Here is a 23704-nt window from a genome sequence, read left to right on the forward strand (position 1 = left end):
TGTGGCCTCTAAAATGGCACAACAGTTTCCTATGTGCTTGACTGTACCCCCTAGGTCTTTCTTACAGTTCATTAAACAAATTATGCTTACACAAAGTATCAGGTAATGGGATATGCACAGCATTTCTGACTGAGACTTTGTCTCACTGACTTAGATTTCTTTGGCCTCACTGAACAAACCTGTTCTGGCTGAAGTCAAAATTTAGTGTTACCTTATTCACATTGCCTTACATCTTCAAGCAGTTAAATTGACTGACTTTCAGAACAGATACCAAGAATATATATTATAGATATTTGTGCTCATTAAAACTATTTTCTCTATAATTTATCTGTATGGCTTAGGGAACACACCTCTGGAATACAGAAGTAGTGAAAATAGAAGATTTTTTTTTAAAAATGATCAATCTAATTTACAAATTAAAAAAAAAAATGAACACAAAAACATATACAACCTATTCAAAATCATTCTGGCAGAGGAAGTCTGAATTTTTCCATATGTTTTTCATCAAAGCCACATCTCAGCACTGCTGAGCACAGGTTCTGATGCATCAGTGGAAATAAATGTTTGATGATCATGAAAAGCATAGTGGCACATGAGAATGGGATAACTGGCAGTTTAAAACAGTGTTCAGCCCCTATCAGAGAATGATTGTATGGTGTCCTGGAGAGATTCCACATCCTGTCTCTGAGGAGAGAAGGTAGGGATGGTTTCAGGGTTCATTCTCTGAATCAGAATCAGATCCTCTAAGGAAATTAATTCACTCAATAAAGCTCTTTTTTTTTATGTTTCCTTCTCAGCTTTCGCAGAAAGCTCTTCCTTTTATGACTAACATTAATCTCTAAATTTAGTAGTAGTGCTCTGTTCTGCTAACAAACATCTGAAACAGAATTATTCCAGTGACTGCTGAAGGGACTACCTAGTGTTCCAGGAGAACTACTACTATTGTATCGTACAGAGAAAAGCATTATAGAATTCTCTTAATGGCAGAATTCTGCTTCCTCTTCTACTCCTTTCATTTTAATGGTTTAGAACAATATAACTGAAGTGACAACATTTAGATCTGGAATCTGCTAAGTCTGGTCCATGTTGTATTTTTTTCTGAAATACCAAAGAAATTAAAGGTAACTTTAAAAGTTTGCATGATCTATTAACTATGACGTCTAAAGAGACATAGAATTTTCTAAGTGCAGAAAAACAAGCAGTGGCAAACAGATGAGTAAACTGACTTTTTAAAAGGATGATAACATTATTTCTGTAGGTATTTGGTAGCACCATTGAAATTAACATCTCTGCTGGTTCTGCAAAAATTACAAGCTCCACTTTTGCATCCAGGCTTAGCCTTGTACTAAGTGACCACACCATCATTAAAATCTGTTTACAAAAAATCTGCAAGGATTGGAATTCCTCTCAGGCAAGTTTTCCACAACATCATTTCATGAGATGCAGCAAGATCCTTGCTTGGTTTACTGAGGAAGAACTCCCTGCTAGGTGAGATCCAAGACCTTGGCCAGCATTTTATTGCAACTGGTAGCAAGAGGAAACATTATTTGTGGAACATGCCTTTTGCCACCTGGGCACCAAATGCTTCAGTGCTGCCTATCACCCACAATTTTTTTGTGGTGGGATATTACAGCATCTTTTCATATTCCATTTAGAATATGAAGGAATTCTTGTTAATGAGTTTGTTTGCTGCCTCTTTGAAGCTGCAGCTGATACTAGCCTCTACACCCTCCTGGAGCAACAATTTGTAGAAGTTCACCATCCTTCATGAAAGAAAAGTGTTTTCTTTAATATGTTTGAAAGTATTATTCTTAAAAAAAAAAAAATCCAAACATTTAGAATTCCAGGATTTGATGAATTATAACTTACAATCACAATATTCAAGATATTCAAAAACTCCTTCAGCACCCTCCTATCAGCAAAAGACCCTCAGTGTTTTTAATGTCTCCCTATTAGGGAGATGTTTTGCCCCTCTCTCTCTTGCCATAGATAGAGTTACAGATATGCAGGCTTCCTGTTTCAGGGCAGAAGAGCAACCATGGTGGATCAAAGACCTGTCTAATTGAGCTTCTTATCTCCAGGAGTCTCCAAAAAGTGAATGACAGAGCAGGATATAAAGAGACTATTTTTTGTGGTACTTTCCCCATGTACTCACCTAACCTCCAGTTTTTTGTGACTGAGGTGTTTCCTGGATCATGGTTTCCACACATTTAAGAGCTTTTGTTGACCTTTTCCAAGATCTTTTCTGGTGCTTCCTTGAGTGGAGAGAACTTTTAGCACCCTTAACATCTTGTGTTTGGGTCCTTAGTTTAAAGATAGATTATGTGAAGACTCACTACCTCCTTGTTATTTTTTGAAGGTGCTACCTGCTAATTTCACCAAATTATTACTATTTCTAGTCTTGAAACTGTTACCCGATGGTTCTCCATACTGAAATCACAGATCTAATATTTCACTGTTATACTTAACAGGGCTATTTACATGTTATGAGGTTTTGGGGGTTTGTTAGATTTTTGCATCTGTTTGTGACAATTTTACTCAGTAAAATCATTTCACTTATGAGTGAGCAAAATTAATTGAAACTGGCATTCATTTGTGCCTTATTATATATTATTATATTTGTGTATCATCAAAGTTTTCCTTAAAACTCTATTTCCTTGAATACATTTCAGCTCTTATTTGAAAACTCTCAGCAAAACTGAAAGATGTAGCCAATGGGCAATCCTGGCATTAAAACCAAAAATGGGATGAAAAAACCTACCCACAAATAAATAATTGGAATCCCAGTATTGACTTTTGAATAGCAAAACTGACAATATTATTGCTGTATGCTGATGTCTGTGAGACACTTTGCAAGGACTAAATCTTGTTTAACCCTCCAGTGCTGATTAAGAAGACAAAAGATTCCAGCATAATTCATCCACCTGGAGCTGTCTAGACTTTGAAAGTGTATCTGAAATTTTACATGCCTACATGGCCATTCAACAGCCTAACTTTTTGAAATGCACAGCTCTGCTGAACCCATATACAGTCATGCAATTTCTACCAATCTCCCTGATGATAAGTTTCAGACTGCCAAGTCATGCCAAGTTCAGGTGGGTACAAGCTTAGGCTCTCATACATAGTACAGATGAACCCAGAGAGGCTTTTTAAATTCTTCATGGGGTTCGACTTTCTGGGAGCAAATCAGATTTGACTGTACTTCAAAATGTTACAGTTCTGAGATTTACAATCAGCTCTGGTGCATGCTGAGTTGATGGCATTAACTCCAGTATAATATTTCTTCTCTCTGACATCACATTCACCACTTCGGTTCCGACTCTGAAAAATTCAGTGAGGTTTGAAGTCACGTACATCTTCCTCTGCTGAATGTTAGTCAGCTAGCCCCAGCCAACTTTCGGGACTTGCTCTAATTGTCATTATGATTTGCTCAAAAATTAAATGTAAATACAGATCATTTGCTGTTTACCTCAGAAACTGTAATTTCAGGCCACGTTGAAAAGTGAGACATAAAAGTCACATTGCATAAAGCTTTCCAAAGTCATACACGGTTCTGTGGGTAGTTAAAGCTTTAAATGGAAGCTGACTGAAGCAATATAATTTTGAAACAATTTCCACTGAGATAATTTCTTCTTCAAATGTATATGTTGGTGTATGTGAAATCTGCAGTCTGATGTTATTTGAAGAAGCCACTCTGCAGAGAGTCAAAGGAATGCGGTCATTTGCTTTTTCTACCACCATCTTATTATGTGCGGGGTCATGCAGCTCCAAGAATTAAGCAATGAGCTCTTTCCCTGGAATACTTGAAATTATTTAGGTCTGCTGAATCTGTTGTGCACTGCTCTGCTTCACTGTTCATAAGAGCTAAATTCAAGTGACACTGACATTCTGCTTAGTTCAATATTATACCAGGGTACAGACTTGGTTTTGACATTTAGTTGTTCACAATCATATCCAGAAAGGGAGATCAACTACAAGGTGTGAAGCTCAGATGGGAAAAACTCCTCACGAACAGAAATTTTGCAAACAGTATGAAGTAGGTGGAATCCCAGCATATTCACTGCAGCAATAGCAACTTTCCCTTTTCCTACATGCAAGAGTTTCAGTAGAAACTTGTCTTAGAGGTTGATTAGAAAGACTGCTATAGAGAACTGGGATCTAATTGTCTCTTGAAATATTCACACCAGGAATGAAAACCTTAAAAAGCCAAACCAAACCAAACCAAAAACTGCCAAAACCAAAACCCCAAAGTCCTTAGGCTTACAAGAGTTGAGGTCATTCAGTGGTATGCACAGGCAGGCAGAGCTCCACCTCGACCTCTCTCCAGCCCTCCTCCACTGCCCACAGGCACAGGGAAGTCACCCCTGCTCTGCCCCTGTCCCACACACAGCCACTCTCCCTGCCCCCAGCTCCCACCAGCTGCCTCCTCTGCCTGCAGAGCACCTTCCTTTCCCTCCAGCACCAATTAGCAGCCCCTCAAGCACCAGGCAAAGGCAGCCTGCAGACAGCCTGAGAGTTGTGGAGTGGCCCTGTTACGGGGAAAAGCAAAAGGGCAGCTTTTCCAGCAGTAAACTGTGCCCTATCTCGTGTACAGGAGCTGCCTGTTGCTGTATGGGCAGCAGGATGCAGAGGAACTATAGGGAACCTACCTTCCCAATCCACCCCTTACCTTCCAGAAAGGCATTTTTTAATAAAATCCCCCACAATGTATACAACACTTCATGTGTGCTATTTTGGTTTTGTTAAATGAAAAAAATCTAATAAAAGGGAGAGAAAACAATCCCATTTTCATTGCAAATCACCTATTTGGCTCAGTGTGAACAGATATTATGCAATAGATGTTTTGCAATGGGCAGTGATGCTAGCTGATGGAGGAAGAGCAGTCTCAACAAAATATCATGCTGCTCCAACAATCTAATAATAGGGAGTGTCACTTACAATGCTGTCATTTAAGTGACAGAGCTATATTTATATTTCTATTTATATTATTTGTTAAAAAAAGAGAAAGCATTAGTCTACTAAGGTCCTTACAACTATTCATTCTATAGTATACACAGAATTGCTTTAAACTACTGCCATGAGGTGGATTTATATTTTTCAGTTATAATTTTCAAAAACATTCTGCCACAGTGTTTTGTGATGGTGGAAATAAACTGCAAATATGCTACATTCCAGCCACCAGGAAGTAGGAATACCACCTTCCAATTGGTATGTCAAGCTGGGCTGTGAACACTAATTCTCGTTATGGCAGCCTAACATTTTCCACATCTTGTAAAGAGATGGCTTTCACTGGCTCACAGTTTTTCTCTGCCATGTGTAGAGGACTTCCTGGTCTGGGCATCTTAGGAAAAAAGTGTCAATAAAATGCAAGCAGGTTTTTCAAAAAAATTGTGGAAAAACATGCAAACCGTTTCATTGAAAACTTCTATTGTGTCTCCCATTTGGAGAAGCAGCTTTAAGTTTAGCAGTGAGAAGTGTCTTCTTCCTTTTCCAATTCAAAGTCAGCTCAGATCTGGCCAAATCAGGGTCCTCTGAGAATTTCAGTTCACACATGCATAGCTTCACAGTTAGAGGTTGGCAGATACATTTCCTGTGGACTTTGAGCAGGATCTAGGTTAGATTGTTGGAGCAGCATGACATTTTGTTGAGACTGCTCTTCCTCCATCAGGCACCAGGGTAACATCCATCAGTCATTTGTTACAATCTTTTCGTCTGATAAAAGCCTCCCTCACTTAACAACTGCATCATGCCCAAACCCTGATCCATTCTGTGGGTTGAACGAGACTGAGACCTTGATAAAAAAAACCCACACAAATTTGTCACTCAGGAGTCTAGTTCAACACATGATGTATTAATCCTGATCTGAGTGCAGAGCTCAGCTGGGAAATGGAGTACACACCCCTGTCCTCCATGGCATTGCCAGATGTAATCACAGAGAGGACAGTATCCGCATCACTCCACAACACTAGTCCTTGAGCAAAGATGCAAAACCTACCAGAAGACTTGACAAATTAAAACTGCAGATTTTCAAACTGGATTTCTATTCAGTTTACCTGCCTATGACAAACCAGGGTTAACAACTATTACTTCACTGTGGTGGAGTAATTGAACCTATGCTTATAATAAACTATCCCAGGAAAAAAAGTAATAGGAAAAAAGTAATAGAAGGTTTGGGCCATCCAGCCTGATTAGTTCAGTTTAAATCATCTGTCTGGCTGGTCAGGTAGCACATTCTCAGGCTGACTTCTGCCACTTACTGTTCATCTTGTCACCTGCTGTCAAATGAGTGAGCATTTGGGACCTGCTCCTGTTACATACACATCTTCTGCTACTATGGATCTAATTTTATAGTTACTGTGTGATAAAAAAATTTCTTCTCACTCTCTCTTTGCCCTGAGAAGACAGAAAAAGTCAGGCTGATGGTAACATGTAGTGGATGCAATTGTAGACAGTGCTGCAAGTACCTGAGATGTGAGGAGAGGGAGAGGCAAATTTTGCACATAGCTTCACATTCTGCTTCTGCATGTTACTTACTGTTCTGAGAATACAGAGAGAATCATAGAATAAACAGAATGGCTGAGGTTGGAAGGGACCTTCAAGATCATCTTGTTCCAACCTACATGCCATGGGCAGGGACACCTTCCATTAGACCAGGTTGGTCAGAGCCCCATCCAACCTGGCCTTGAACACTGCCAGGGATGGGGCATCCACAACCTCCCTGGACAACCTGTGCCAGTGTCTCACAGCACTCCAGGTGGGGTCTCATGAGGGCAGAGCAGAGAGGGGAGTAATCACCTCCCTCAGCCTGCTGGCTGTGCCTCTTTTGATGCAGCCCAGAACAGGCTTGGCTGCAAATGCACACTGCTCTGGCATGTCCAGCTTTTCATCCACAAGAACCCCCAAGTTCTTTCCCGCAGGGCTGCTCTTAATGAGTTATCTCCAAGTCTGTGCTCATGTCTGAGATTGCCCCCACCCAGGTGCAGTAGCTTACACTTGGACTTGCTGAACTTCGTGAGGTTCTTGTGGGCCCACTTTGTTCATGGCAGGGCAGGATTCAGGAGTGATCAGCAAAAACAGTTCAGCACTGCAAACAGGTAGTGGGGTGCAACCACATAAAAAGAGTATTTCACCACTTTACTTCCAATTTGATTTTTTCTAGTTAAGAGTAACGTTTAATATTGTTTCTATTAATGTTACGGATCTTTCCAAATTTGTTTCTTTCCCTTATTTAAATGTTAGATAAAGAGAGAACTATTTGTATTATGTGCTATTTTAACTTCTGTTTTTACTTTATGTAATTGCAGGACATGTTCATATCACCGACTTTAACATAGCAACCATAGTGAAAGGCTCAGAAAAAGCTTCTTCTATGGCTGGCACAAAACCCTATATGGGTAAGTTCTCAAGACATTTAAAAATGTAGGAAAATTGACAGATTAAGGATTACTAATGGTATAGCAAAATGATTTTAAGTTGTAAAAGCATAAAGTAGATGAGATCAACTTCTTTTTTTGACAAGATATACGTGTGTTAGCAGTGCAAAACTTGGGAGATAGAGGATGTAGTTTGGATGCTAATTTTAAAGAGGAGCTTGATCTCTACACTGCTTCTAGTCAGGTTCTGTTTGGTTTTGTGAATTCAAATTCAGGAGAATTTCAGCCGTGTTACTTTCTGTAAATCCCCACATCTTGAGACAAGAATATATTGTATATTTGCACCACTGTGGCTATGACCTAGCAGAGAACACCTAATGTCATTTAAAAGTATTTAGGCACATCCTTAATTGCTTTCCTATGTTGAGTTCCTCAGAAAGGTGTCTGTTTAAAATTAGAGTTCTTTGTAACTAATTGCTGAAGTTCTTGCCCTATGGCTTTTAGGGCCATGTTATATATTGTAATAATATATTTAAAATATATGATTGATTGAAGGCTGGGAGAGTAAAATTCTGTTTATCTGTCTTCATGTGTCAAAAAGGTAAACTCAAACTTTCCCTGAAGCTGAAGGATAGAAGGCATCTCCTGAAGGTCGTTTGTCCCACCAAAGTTAGGCTAGCTTCCATGACTAAGTGTATGTGTGATTTGTCCTATTTGTGGCTTTATACATATCTGCTGTTTTAGTTTTTTCTGTATATGTAATTGTCATTGCTTGGGCAGATGACTAGCTTAAGACTAAATGTATTTAGATTCAGGAAACCATATACTAAGAGACAGGTGTATCTCCAAGAGTCTTTAGCAGACGTGCTCAGAGCACACCTAACCATGTGCAGTGGTGAAATATTGGTAAATTATCATGTTCTGAAACTGCCATTTGGGGAACCAGAGGCCACTGTGTTGCCACACCTCTGCATTTTAGCATAGGAGTAAAAGCATGTGCTCAAGAAATAGGAATTGACACTGATGTTTTTCACAGCACAAAGAGCACTGTACTACCCTGCACATGAAGGAGGCAGGCATCTGCAGGGTGCCTCCACACTAGCTGTGGGACTGTGGCAGAGCAGTCCCAGGCAGTGGATGAGAGTAGATTTTTTCACATATGATACATTTTTTGTTGTGAATCAACAGTTAGCAGGAGCTGGAGTCTGTTGCCCCTGACAGGCTAGTTCAGTGACTCTGCTTAGATTAAATGAGCAGCACAGCACAGGCATGGGATATAGAGCATTAGGAGGTCAAGGGAAAGATGGGAGATAGGGAAAAGATTTTACCTTTTCACACCAATGGGTCTGGTCTCGGTTCTCTTCAGCTCATGTAGCTGTTCTACTCCTGAGGCTTCTTCCCCACACATCAGATCTCCACCATATCCAACAACCACACAAGAAGAAACAGTACCAAAAAATGCTCTCCTTTCCTTTATGAAGGCTGTCATACCATCCAGCAGCTGACTTTCTCTTCAGTGTGCCTTCCTCACCTCTTGGAAATACAAAGATGCTGCAAAAGCCACAAGTGCAGTCTTTGCCATTCAGAAGGAGACAGAAGAGCCATCCTTGTTTTGATTTGGAGCTATAAAAAGACAGAAAATATTTCAGAGCTGTAAAAATCCTCTATTTCAGATGAAAAGCGATGGGTAAGGATTCTCTGTGGCACAGTTTGGATATCAAGGCTTCAACAAACCAAATATTAGCTGTGTGACAGATATGGTCAGACATTCATTGGTGCTGCTTTCCTCTTTTAGTTTACACCTTTTATTTTGTGAAGAATTGTAACTTTACTGAAATTCTACAAGGACTTTTCAGTTGCAGTGATTTCTGGTTGTAAGGCTGTATCAAAGGCTTTCCATGTGGCTTCTCCTGAGACATTTAGACTAAGAGAAAAATAGAAATAAACAGAGCTAGGGAGGTTGGCTCTATGGTTGGTGGTAAGATTTTATTACCAGGAATTCAAACCACATTTGAAGCTTGGTGTAACAAGCCAAAGTCACCTTCAAGCATGGTACTTGCTGAGTACCAGAACCAAGGAAACTTAGCAGTTTCTGTGAGATATGCCTTATGCTATGCTGATTTTCACAATGATGACAGTATGAGATGTGATGAAAGCTTTCCCCCCCTCTTTAAGGTTTATAAAATCTTACTCTCATGTGGATCCTGTTATGTTTAATCAGATATGAGGGCACTCTCCAACCTTTCCCTTAGCAGAGGCCCTTATAGGATTTCTCACTTCTTCCTATGGCCCATTTAAGGAAATAAACAGAAAAATGTTATCTCTAAAGCCTCTGTTCCTCTTTGAAATCTGATTGAAATAGGCTAAGAAATTCCTAGGGAGTGATTTGTTCACATGCAGCATGACAGAATAAAAATGGTTTCCAGGAAAAAAACCAGAGTGAATTGATATTGTGTTGTAAAAATGCCCTAGCTGTTCTGATTAAGATGCCTATCTTGTAATGCTAAGCATGGTGTGAGTCAGCTCCTGCAGCTTTTGCTTAATCCCACTTCACATTAGCCTTTTAGCCCCTAAGTCTTTCTCAGCCTGAAATATTCCCTGCCTCTTTCCCTACTTATTAAATGTTTATGCAGAATGCACTATACCCGAACCTGAATGTTTCTCTAGAAACCCTGTCAATTTCTGTGTCCCCCCCTTCCCAGCCAGTTCACTCAGACAACTGAAATACCTGCCACATGCAGAAACAAAGACAGCGACAGCAGTTTATGTGAAAGGAACAAGGCCAACAGACTCAGGTGGCTGTGACTGTGGAAGGCAATGTGTGCCTTCAGCTGATTTGGGAAACCTGTGTGTCACCCGTGCCTGATTTTACCTTCACAAATTCACTGCTCAAACCTTCTGCAACACCTGTGACTGGAGCTGTTGTCAAGGCTTTATTGCAGGAATAGCTTTCTGAAACCTCGTACGGTTTCAGGCCGTCATCCTACCCTGGCAAACAACACAAAATATCCTTTGAGACCAGGCTGGCTTTTGGCAGGCACAGCTGCTGCCAACAATGAGCATGAGCACTTGTGCAGGACCCTCTCCATTCTGCACTGGGATGTGGACCAGGAAAGCCAGTGCAGGGCAGGACATGGTCCTTGGCTGCAGCCTGTGCTGGGCGATTCAGCTGTGGCTCTTTCTTCCTGCAGAAGGATATTACTTTGGCCTCTTGTGTGAAAGGGAAGTGTGTGTTCACCTGACTGGAAGCACCTGTGTAAGTCCTTGCTACTTTCAACACTTTTCCATCTTTATGAGTGAAAAACAAAAAAAAGAAAAAAGGATATTTCTTAAGTTGCTCCCTCAAGAACAAGGCTGCAGGAAAAACCTGTGTGTCTGAAAGAATGTGCTTTGTGCTGGGTACCCATCTGCAGTGATGGCCCTCTACACTGGAACAGGTTGCTCAGCTACAAACCCAGAAGTTAAATAGTAAAACACATCTAGAAAACATGACAGGTGTCACTTTTGTTTATTCCTCACGTTGGAGGACTGGGTGTTTGAGTCCTATAGCATATGCTTTCTCCTTACTGAAATATTTTGGAATAATTAGTTTCCACGGATCTGTGTATTATTTCTGAGTGCTGCAAAAACTTGCCATTCACAGGTTATATTTTGGGGGGTTAAGGATTTTTTGGTTTTTTGTGTAGTTTTGTTGCTGTTGTTGCTTATTTTTGTTTTGGTTTTTTGGAGTTTCTGGTTTTAGTGGTAGGAGGGTTTGGGGGGACTAGGTAGAGTCTTTGATGTTTTTCTCAGCAGAGACTGAAGTTATTCAAATGATGCACTGTGACTTTACCTCAAATCAAACTAATAAAATACATTTTATTACACAAATACACCTGACAAAAATCCAAAGTCAATAAAATCAGTCATAAATTATGTGAAAGGTTTCAGCTACCCTCCTCCTATCCTACAGGCTTGTTATCTCAGGTTTTCACAGCTCCTTTCATAAGTTGCTGTCGTGGTGAAGAATGACTGTATGCCTGAGATTACCAGAGGATTGTGGATTTACACTGGTCCACTGAACTTCTAAAATGTATGAGTCATCCATATTTATTAATTAATACTGTGTAGGAGTACTATTGGATTCAGAGGAAAGCCAGTGGATGTTCTGATATAAACCTTTCATGTAAAAAAAAACATATCCCATAGGGCTAAATTTGTTCCTCAGATGGTTAAAATACAGCAGGGGCAAATTTTGAGTAGGGTTTTCAAAAGTGGTCAACCTTTGGTCTTCCTTTGAACTCAAGCAGTGCTCTGAAATTAAATATTGTTTTGCAGCTCATTGCATTTTGAATGCAGTTAAGGCAGTGTTTAGGTTTTTAAAAATCCTACCTTTATCCTACAAGGAGTTTGACTGCCCATCTGCAGAGTTGCTGTGTTCATGGCATTACCTGACCTTTTGATCCCAGGGAAATCTCACTATGTCAGCATGGCAAGGGAGGCTCCTGTTTGTTCTGATAAGAACCAAGAGTGGCCATGTGAGACTTTGAGGTGCTGAAATAAATATTCCCCACACTGATGGGATTTTCAGCTCATGCTAGGAGCTACTTGGCTCAAGGGATTACACACTGAGCTGCAAGCAGGCATTCAGGTTTTGGTTCCACTCTGACATTAACGAGTAGGAGTATAAGCAGCTGAGGAACCTCAGGAGGTCAGGAAAGAAGTTACTACCTCCAGCTGCTCTTCACCTCTTTGTGCTCTCTGACTTCCTACCATCCTTTCAGATCTTCCAGCAAAACTACTAATGTAATCATTTCTTTGACTATTTCAGTTAATAAATACCCCACTCTGAGTTCAAGAGGTAGTTTTGGGTTGGGATTTTTATTTGTTTGTTTGTTTATTTATTTATTACCTGCCTGAAAGGGCCTGATGTGTTGTGGAGCTCTGCAGGCAGATCTGAGGGGGAGCAGATGTCCAGTGGAGGTGGCAAATAGTCCCCAGCAGGGCCCTTCTGCCCACTGGATAACTCTTGTTCTTTGGTCAGGCCAGCCCCCCCAGGTTTTTGCATGCATAAACTGGTGTAAAGATATTTTCTAACCTGTGAGGAGTATGTGAGGCAGGAGTATGTAATAGTCCTTCTGGTGTGTCAGGTACAGTCTGTCCTGTGAATCCCCAGTTATGCAGATCAGCTAATTTCCGTATTAGGCAGAGCAGCTGCTGTCTATACACTGGAACATCAAACAGATATTTTTGGACAAAATCCCTTCTAAAAATTGCTAGAAAAACTGGCCCTGCATCCACTGTGAGCTTTTGTATGGAGTAATGAAGGTGCTTGTGTATAATTTCATGTTCAATAATGGGAGACCATGACATGCTCATTGCTGTTGGGCTTGCTTTCAGCAGGGGTAGCAACTTGAGGTGGTTTCTCTGAGGCTGATCAGGATGTTCAGCCACTAAGGGCTTCTCTGTGCAAGGTTGGGAAGTGAGTTCTGTTCAGTGGTTGAGTAAAGCAGAGGGTTGTATGAGGATAGCACGCTGAATAAGGGCAGGAGAGGTTATACAGCCATATGGAAAACTGATAAGGCATTCTAAATGCCGTGTCTGTTTTCAGGTAATGGTATCTAAGTTATTTACTTTGATTGAATAATTGCATTAAATATGAGTATTAAAACTATTGAGGTGTATAATGTGAATAATGGTGCAAAATCGGTTACATGGCTTTAACAAGTATAAACCTCACGGTAGAAAATTGCCATCCCAGCATGGCCAGGTTTTAAGCAGCATTTTGCCTTATAAAATAGAAGTTAGCAGCTGACTAGTCTAAAGCTCTGAGTCAGAAGGCTGACCATTATAATTTAGACCCTTTTAGCACATGAGAAGGTAAACACTAGGAGGTAAATTGATAGTTTACCAAATCCACATTTATATTTAGGGAGAGGGAAGTTGTTTTATTCCATTTTGCTCTAGAAACAGCTTCTACTCTGGATAGAAGATCACTTGTCATTACTGTAGCTCGATTTCTGTTTTCTATTTAAACCATGATCCAGAAAAATTACTGACCCCTGAATTTACTTCTCAGGGGAAAGTGAAAATTATTATTTTCTCATCACAGTGCTGAGAAAGCAATTAATATTTCACTGAAACATCTCAGTTCAAGGTTCTTGGAATATTATTCCAAAAGTCAAGTTCATTTTTTATTCAGCTCAATCTGTCATGCCTTAAGCCTGATTCAGCAAGGTAAAACTATAAATGTGTTATATCCATCATCATTCACACACTTAAAATTTGCAAACATCTAAGATTTTAACAGCTTGACCTGTGCTAGTCAGTCAAAATATTGCTTATGCTGTGTGTATTGTATGTATATGTATATATCAATTTATACTTATAGACATAATTTTTTTGCCAAGATCAGGGACTAACGTGGAAGGAGTATGATATCTGGCAGTGTGGTATTATGCTGAATCGCAGTTAATGACAGTGGAATGTATTTTCTAATCTGAAATCTTGGGCATTGCAATCAAAGCCACGCCACTGAAATATGTTTTGCTGCAATGACTACAGCAGAGTGTGTTGCTTTGCAACCCCTGCTGTAAACCACAAACCTCTGATTCCCCTTACTGGCAAGTAGGGTCTCTGCTGAGATACAAATAGACTTCAGAGAGCTGTAGCTAGACAACTGGATGAGCAATGTCAGGGATTTCATTCTTAAGAAATGTTTTGGACATATCCACCTGAAATGGATCATTCAAAAAAAAAAGAGACAAAACCACTAGGCTTTAATTATTTGTTTCATTTTCAGTTTCTCCTATTGATAACACTGGCACAGGGCATTTTGCAGGAACTGATGACCAGCTGTCATTGGCAACATTTAGCTTTTTATGGACAGTGAGCTCCTTACAGTAATCCATCTTGCAAGACTGACTAGTAAGTTATTGCTTAAATAGACAGATTTGTTAGTATGTAGATGTTCCATCAGAAATAATAGCAGCTATTCTTTTTGCCAGCCACATCAAGAGATAGACCTCAAATTGATCATTTTATCATGGTCAGCATTTTCAAACTCACCTTTTAGCACCAAATTAAACATAGTCTGAATTTCAGAGATCCAAAGCACTTAAAATTTATGAAGTTGCGATACCAATGAGTACTCAGCAGATTTTCAGAAACCGTACTCAAAACATTTTATTCTTTGTACAAAATGGACTTCTACAATAGGAAAGAATACTGAAAATTTGGTGTAGCATTGTTTGCATTTACATTGATATTCTCTTTAATTTCAAGCTCATGAATCATATTGTTAGATACTAATACCTTTCCACAAATAAAGGTAGATGATTACCTACCAGCTACATGACATTTTCTTTTTTATAACTTTATTTTTGTTACAGATCTTTAGGAAAATATGTATACAGTATGAGATGCATCATCTACATAATTCACATTGCAGACTACTATGAAAATTCCAGTGGATAGTTATGTACATTAATGGATTTGCCAGAAATTACTCCCTTTTGCACAAACCTACAGAACAGGAGTAAGGCTATCACAATAAGCCATTGCTTCTGAGATGGGTGCAGACCCACTAGATTTGCTTTCACATTCAATTTTTTCATATGTTGTCCCCTAGTATGGTTTTATTTTACAGAGAAATAACCATTTATTTACTTCCTACAGTCTGCAGTAATATTGTATTACTAAAAAGATACTGTGCAAGAGCATCAGAACACACATCTCTGAAGAGGATTTATTTATTTATTAGTTGGAAAAAAATCTTGACTGGAAATTTGTATTGGGGACTGCAAGAAATGCACTGAAGCACACAAGACAGTACAAAAGTGGATTTGTTTATGTAATTTTTCAAGAAAGCAAAGCAGATAAACAATAAAATCATGAAAGTGTATTATTAAGAGAAAAATACAGATGCAGAAAAGAAACAACTTTGGCTAGTTGCCAAAGTTAAAGATGTGCAATTACTCATTGTTATATAAGGCACAGACACATTCCTGATTTTGTTGTTTACTCTGTTAAAATTAGTACAGATGTCCCAGCTTGGAATGGCTCTGGTATTTAAAGGGTTTTTCTTTGTCAAAGAAACTTTTCTCTCAAAAAGTTGCATGAAAGGTGTCAGATCACACTTCTCAAACCATGAAAAGCAATAACCCAAACAAGAAGACTGCATTACTTCTGAATTGCATACTTTTAGAAATTCCCCGTACTCTGGGCGTCAGGTTTTCTGGGTGTCTGAGCAGAGGTGAAGAGCCCATGCAGTTAATGATGACTGCCAAGAGGAAGAAGCTGTAAAGACCTCGTTGAGGCTTTCTGGCCTCAGATGCCTCTGTCATCCCACTCAGATGTGCTGTGAGGAGCTGGCTGCTTGAGCTTCATTAGGATCACAGGACTGTGGGGTGGCTTGTGATAGCAGGGGCCCCAGGAGCCTCTAGCCCAGCTCTGCTCAAAGGGTGAGCAGTGAGGCTGGACCAGGTTCCTGCTGTTGAGTCATTCTTCAGGCAGCTCTAGGAATATGTGGTTCTCCATCATATGAAAGAAATTAGGTCAGGGGAAGCTGTGAGGACCTGTGGGATCTACCAATTGCAACACTTCTCAACTTTTCTTTGAATTCACTCTTGATGCTAGACTTTCTATTACTTGATTTAGCTTCGCTATCTAAAAGTCGTGCTATTGCCATGCAAACATCTACTGCGTTCTGCCTAAGTGCCTGTGATAGGAACTACAGCTCTCAGCCAAAACAAACTGCAGGATCAAACCCATTATTAAACCCATTTATTTTCCTGAAAAGCCTTTGTTCAGTAGAAACTGCTAGAGGGAAAAGGTCTGAAACTCTTGTTGTTGCAGGTACTCTCACTCTTGTTGACACACTCTCGAAGGCAGAATACTTCTGCCTGTGTAGATGCATGGGGGTAAAAGATGAAGTATTCTTCTCATCCTAAGTCTGTTATGGCAAGAGAGGATATGTTCACAAAGGGTGCACACATCAGAGCTGTTGCCCTTGCTCCAAGCTGGCAAGCTCAAATCTGATCATCCATTGGAAGAATCTACCCAGAGCAGTCTGCAGGATGGCTGTCCAAGATGAGCCTGGGATCAAGTTCAAATTTTAAAAGATTACAGCTAGCCTATTTAAGTAACAATGTTAAAGAAATTCAATGAGAATTTCATCCCTCCTTTCAGAATTTTTATTTGCTTTTGTCCTAGCCAATTTGCACTCTGAATTGGTTCTTCTGGCACAGTTATTTCTTACAGCAAAACCTAGTGTTATGTCATGTATTTCACAGCTCTAGTTCTTCAGAGCTTGGCTAATTCCATGATTTGGAGGGTGTGCTGTCTTTCTGTAAGATCATGCTTTCTCTGAATGAGCAGGCAAACTCCCGAAGTCTGCACACAGCCTGGAGCCCTTTGTTCGCACCTAATGTCTCCATTCAGAAAAACTTTTAGACACATTAAGCACAAGATTAGTGTGAAATGGGTATTTAACAGCCTTGTCAAACTAGAGAAAGGTCTTTTGGCTTCAACATCGTTGAGATTTCACCCTGGGAAAAAACCTGTATATAGGATACTGCAAATTATATTGCACCCTCTGCCAGTCCCCCACCTCACAGGAAGAGAGTGTTTACAACTGCTTCACTGGAGCTGGTGGAATGCAGGGAGGCATTCCAGGTGGACTGAAAATAATGATGTTAAAGTGGGCAAACGGGGCTATCTGCTTTAAAAATTGGGACCTTAACTGCTCATATTCTGACCTAAGAATGCCATCGGCTTAAGGTAAGAGAGCAGCTTCAAAACTCCAGGGCAAAAGACAGCATTTTCTGCTGATCTGCTTAATGTAGGATGATTTGACCTTGAAACTTCTAGAACAAGAAAATAAAATACAGTGTAAATCAATTGCTCAGTCACTAAATTAGCAAAACAGCTGCATGATTCTGGCAATGTCAGGTTGCATCAATAAAGTACTTTCACCTCTATCTCACAGAAATCAGATAGTGATCTGTCTCATTATTAAAATGTTAAAGCTATAAAAGAAATAGTGAAACCAATATTATACCTACACAGCTCAGTAAAAATGCCAAAAGGCTATTTTCTGTAATGAAATATGGTACGTCATCTAGGCACGGTGGGCAAAAACCATAACAAATGGGGCTAAATCAAGCAAACCTTCACTACAAGGTGCCTATGGTGATATTCAAAATATAAGTTTGGTGCCTAATGTGCAATTTAAGTTCATCCATCCATTCAAGTAATAAAAAGAGTCCTGCTTACACTCTCAGGACCTATCTGATAGACTTCACACCTGTAAAATGTGCCTGCACACCAGCAGCATGCAAACAAGAGCTGAAATACACATGAAGATATAGCATGCCAAGGGAAGCTATGTCATCTGGAGGTGAGACAGAGTTAACTCAGTGTAATGACTCTTATGGCATTGTTGATTCATGTCATACTGGATCACAGCACAAGTTTTACTCTGACAGAGATCCACTGGTCATCTATTCTCCAAACACATGTATCCTAGCAAAAATGTTTATTTAGGTGCCTGCAGATCTCATACCAAATGTGTTTAGACATGGTCCTGCTGGCCAAAGAGTATAAGACTACTTTCATACATTCACTGCTTTTTATTCTACAGATTAGAGTTTTGCCATGCTGAAATCTTCTATTATATTTGGCTCTTGAAGACTTTCTGAAGTCAGGTCTGGAGGTGTAAATTATTAGGTTGCCATCCATAATGCAAGGACTGCAAAAACTCCTCTAAAAGGAATGCCTTTCCATTTATTAAAGGTGCTTCTCTAAATGCCTTAAATAGTGAAATCCCAAACTGCCAGTCAGAAGTAAGTGTGACCAGAGCACATCATTCACTGCAGTGTGCACATCACAAAGTGAGGCCATGGTAATCAGAGGGTAGTGTGGTACATTAGACTCGGTACCATGGCCGGAAGAGGCTCACATGGTAGTTGTAATCTAGCATGATGTTATGGCTGGGGACAATGTTATTTAGAAAATCTCCAGTGAAAGTGTTGTTTTCACAAAGTGCACTAAGATTCTGCTGTTAAATCATTAGAAAAGCATGACTGAGTTTTAATTTAATTTCATTTCATTTCGTTTCATTTCATATGCACTCTTATTTATGTCTGGTTTTCTGAAGAGACTACAGTAGCATTATTTAGTACAAGTTTTTTCCTGAAATTAGACAAGTGGATCCTTGTTTTGAAAATACCTTTTCTTTTCCTCCACAAAAGTTACTTTTATGGAAGTCATTGCTTCATTGACAGTGGGTTTTCTTGCAGTCATCACAGTTTCTCACATCATAAAATCAGTGTCAGGATTTCTAAGTACCATTTTCCTGTGTTGAATACTTTTAAACCTGTCTGATTAGTTCTACCCAAATGGAGAAGAAGGATGAGATTTACTATATTCAACATCTCCATCAATCAGGAAGAACCGCCTCACTTGCAGATATTTTTCCCATAAAATGTTTACATTACCTTAAACTTTCTAAGTCACACTTCAGATCAAGAATTCCCCTCTTATTACTTATTTTTATTCACATAGCTTAAAACTTCAATTAATCAGGTAAGAATTAACATATGAAATTACTGACTTTTGAAATACCCTGACTGGTGAAGGTTGCTTTTTATCAGTAAAACAAGGCACTGAAACTACATCCTGAAAATACTGTTCTTCCAGGTCTATTTAATTCCAGTTTGTTGAGTCCTTGATAATTTTTCAGCTGTGAAATAATATCTGTAGTGTAACCTTAGTGAAATGCTTTTTTGTTTGATTTCATTTACTGTTTTAGCTCCCGAAGTGTTCCAGGCTTTTATGGATGGAGGTCCAGGATACTCATACCCAGTAGACTGGTGGTCTCTAGGAATTACAGCATATGAATTACTGAGGGGTTGGGTAAGAATGATGGAGTTTGTTGTTATCTGACAAAAGTCTCAAGTTTGCAGTGCCACTGAGTGCACTCTTCAGGATAAAATTTGAGGTCCAGGTCAGGAATGCTGTCCTGATTCTTTTCCAGCTGAAAACACTCTTGGGAAAGTTTCACCCCACACTCAAATACATTATGAAAATTTGCCTCAGTTTGGCTAAGGAAAAGCCTTATGTTAAATGGCTTCTTTATAATGCTGAATTGCAAACAATGGTGTTCTTTTTCAAATAGGAGTTACTTCAGACTCTATTTTATCTTTGATTGTCTTGGCTAATACCATAAGAGACTTAATGCAATATCCTAAGATGCTTGGCCCAGCTATAGAAAATGCTTATCTGCCAGTGCATTTGTTTCTTATCTAATCAATTATGTGAATAAGCTTAATGAAAAATCTTCCTGAGCATGGTCAAATATCACAGAAGATAATGGAAAATTCTTTTCCATTTTGGTTCTAAGGATTTCAGTCAGTTGCTTAAATATTTACTATTCCCCATGGAAAACACTAATTTAGATACTATTTCAGATGACATAGCTAAAGTAGCTGTTTGAAGGTTTTAAAATTATTTTTCATTCCTGTTTTGGAAAGAGGATTTTATTGCATTGCAGTATGCTTTTTTAAAAGGGAAGGAGTATTTTTTATATTATGACACTAACACAGTTCTGCTACCTTGTCTTGCCAGACAATCCGTCCCACAAAGATCTCACAATTTCATGTAGGATGACAGAAAAAGGAAAATAGAAATAAAGAATAATTGTTATTCCCTCTTTTTGGTGGAAGACTTAATTTGAGAGTGTCTGCATATTGTTGCTTCAGCATTTAATTTTTCAAAGGCCTAAAATTTGGCCAATCTGTTTTGTATTTTCACAGAAATAGAAAAAGTTATGCTCCTGACAAAGATCTCTCCCATGCAAAGACTGTTTCAGCTCTCAAAGCAGAGGAATATTAAATACCTTTCTTAACAAAAACAACAAACCAACAATTATTATCAATTTTTCTCTACCATAATTCTCAAACCTCAGGCAGTTTTTAGGCTGACATTCTTTCTGGAATGGAGAAGTTAAAGTCTGGCAGTGATAAGGATAATACATCCTCAATCCTAGTCAGAGACGGTAGTTCTAGCTGCACTTTCGGTAAATTTAGAGAACATCCTGATGGTTTTATAACAACCCTTTCACCACTGAGTGTCTCCAAGAAAGGAGCACAATGAATGATTGTTAATGAAAGCTGAACTCCCAAGACTAATCACAAAAGATCACTTTAATGTGTCAAATTCACTTTAATAAATGAAAAATTACGTAGACTAATATCCATTTGCCAAGATCCATACAGTCTTTCCTGACTAAGTCAATCTGGCTACAAACAAAGCAAAGTTGAGACTGAATCAATTTTTTTGTTTGGTTTTTTTTTTAATAAAAACATTGCCATCTGTACCTGCTCAAGTCAACCAAGTCAGCTGCTTGTTTTCTCCTGAAGAGCAGCTCTTGGCTGCTGAGCAAGCCAGAGGATGGCTTGGCAGCCCACACCACTGTATGGATAAGGAAAAGGTGAATATTTTCTAAATTTTTCTAGTCTAGACAAGGCCTAAACTGACAAGTGATGACAAGAGAAGTAGCAGTGGGTTGAGGAAATGTGCTTAACCCGAGGCACGTTGCTGTCTCAACAGCAGCGAGCTCCGAAGCCCCATCTGCAGCAGCAGCGCCGTGCAGGTGGCCGCGAAGGTGCACTTTGCACACACAAGGCTGCGAGCTAAAGCTGCAGGCACGCAGCCCCTGCTCCTCCAGGCTCCCACAGCTCTCTGTCCCACAGCAAGGAAACAGCCCCACTGCCACCCAGAACATGGGTGGGCGCTTGGAGCAGCCCACCCACGCCAGCAGCAGCAGCCCTGGGCAGAGAGGAGGCTGTGGCACAGGGCAGAGCCACAGGACACAGGGCTGTCTGCAGCTGGAGCCTGCTGCCTGCTGCTGCATGGGAAAGGCAGCAGGCAAGCAAGGAAGGAGCATTAGAAATAAGGAACATCACAAATTTGATTTTCCACCTCGGAGCTGTGCATAGCGTATGATGCTGACAATCTGAATTCAAGAGGTGATAAGTAAAAGTAAAATGAGTAAAAATGAGTTGTTTGTCATTGAGCTGAAAATTTTTGGTTTTATTTGCCTCTACTGTTCAGGGTGCTCAAGGCATTCCAGCCACTCTCATGTCTGGCTTCTTAGTGCTGGGCAGCTAAAACAATGCTGTGCTGGAAATGAGGCTGTAGCTACAGGAGCAGGTTGTGTCCAGTACAGAGCTGTCTGCACCATTTTTTGGTTATCCACAGCAGAGCTAACATTTCTCACTAGTTTTTCTCCTTTAATTTTTCTCCTTACCCAACTGCTAATAAAATACCTAGCAAGAAAAAAGCAAATTCATACAGCCTTGCATCAGACATCGATCTTTTCACCAAGTCCATGAAATTAAATTGTAATTAAACTGCCTGTTGCAAACTGCCACGTGACAGTCTGCTACTGAGCTATAGACAACTGCTAAAATGCTACAATAAATGTATATACCATGAATTCAGTAGAGACAAAGAGAAGGAATGAGATAGTAGGTGGGATTCCCAGATTCTGACTTTCACTGCAATGTGACCAATTTACAACAAACTTTGATAAAAAACCATGAACAAAAGCAAACCAGATTTTTTTTTTTCCTTTTTTCACAAAATAGAACTGAAGGGATAGGACACTCAAGTGGATTGAATAGCTGAAAAGCAGGGGAGATAGAGGTACGAAGAGCCTCAAAAGACCAAACTTATAATGGCCATTTATGGTTTGAATTAACTAATAACAATATTTAAAATCTCTGCAAATCTCAAAAAATCAAGAGGGCAGAATGCTAATAGTCTTGAAAATAAGGTAAACTTCAGAGATTTTCCTGCGAGGAAAAAGGCATGGACAGAAATATCCTTAACAGAAAAACTTTTCATGATTCACAATTCCTTATAGTTGCTATTTTTAGAGTTAACTGCCATTTTCAACAATTGGTGTACATTCTGCCTCAATGATCCTATTGACCACATTTTTATATCAAGTTAAGTCAGCAGTAGGTTACTTCTAGGTGACAGAAAGCATGTCAAGGCTTCATTTTTAATAACTGTTTTATGGCAACATTGCCACAGGTAGGGAAAAGCATGACAGACTATTTCTAATGACAATTTTGAAACTGATTCAAGAAAATTACGTATTTAGAGCAGACATTTAGGTCCTGTTGAATTCATATGGACATGGTATAGCTAAATGACAACAGGCTAACTTAATGTGAATCAAAGCAAAAAGATTTAAGCCCTCCTTGAACTTATTTTTAGAACACCCCAGTGCCTTGGAATGGACTTGGTTTCATACATATGTTAAAAGTTAAATATGTGCATCAATCTTCCCAGAATAAGAATATGTCCTGGGTCTTTATGAAGAGCGACTCCAAGTCCTTAACAGATTAGATAACTAACACCTAGAAATATTCTTAAATTATAATGTTTTACCAGTACATACTAGCAAAAGTCACGGCATGATTCAGTTCTTAGTCAAGATAATGAGTGTCTGCCCTTTGCTGTTCAGGATATGGATTAATAGGTAACTCTATTTTGTTTATGAATTACGATGCATTAATTTGCACACTGCTGCTAGGATGGCATTTAGCTGCAGATCTCATATCACATATTTATCACCTGCTGGGTACAACTTAATTCACAAACAATCCACTCTGTCCTTGTTTATAAAAATACACTATAATTATAACAACTTGCTTCAAACATACAAGTATGCGCACAGAAAATGACAAGAATATAAATTTATATGTAGTACCTTTGTTTCCAAATTCTGCATTTTATAAAAGATAAATCAGAGCAAACTTCATGAACAAAGCACTGCAAAGCCCGGGGCTTTTCTTCATCTGTAGAAGAATTTAGGCACTGCAAACACATGACAGCAGATCCATATAATGAGTAAATTTTGGATTTTAAACAAGGGCAAAGGAGAAGGATTGGGAGTCTTCTTTTTTACTGTGATTCTGACACAGACTTTTGTAAGCATTTTTTAGTTTCTTTATCTACTACTCAGTAAAATCAGGATGACAAAGCTCCTTTCAGCCACCTCTTTTTGATTTAGTCAGTTTAGGTTACCAGAACTGACCACTGGTACTACAACCAAAAAATAGTAAGTAATCCACATTTCACATAGAATGTCCTAGGTTCAAAATTATTTATTCATCTCATTTGAACTGATACTTCCTTTCATGAGAGAAAAATTTGCAAAGGAAATGCATCTATGAGTAATTATATTTATTACAACCAAAGAAAAGCATACATGCAAAGGATTAGACTCAAAATTGTTATAAGATGTTTTTGTGGTTTTGGTATTTCCAAGATAAACA

At 39.2% G+C, this 23704-nt stretch overlaps 1 protein-coding gene across 2 annotated transcripts in view; it reads left to right on the forward strand.

Moving 5' to 3' along the window:
• The window catches only part of STK32B (serine/threonine kinase 32B), a 162334-nt gene that overhangs the window by 111579 nt on the left and 27051 nt on the right, over positions 1-23704 (forward strand). For both annotated transcript variants that reach the window (XM_039551615.1, XM_039551614.1), the window contains exons 6-7: positions 7305-7394; positions 19165-19268. In XM_039551615.1, coding sequence (XP_039407549.1) covers positions 7305-7394; positions 19165-19268 — 194 coding nt within the window. The remainder of the gene's footprint in view (positions 1-7304; positions 7395-19164; positions 19269-23704) is intronic.

This window comes from Corvus cornix, chromosome 4, assembly GCF_000738735.6.
Source record: "Corvus cornix cornix isolate S_Up_H32 chromosome 4, ASM73873v5, whole genome shotgun sequence".
Classification (NCBI taxonomy): domain Eukaryota; kingdom Metazoa; phylum Chordata; class Aves; order Passeriformes; family Corvidae; genus Corvus; species Corvus cornix.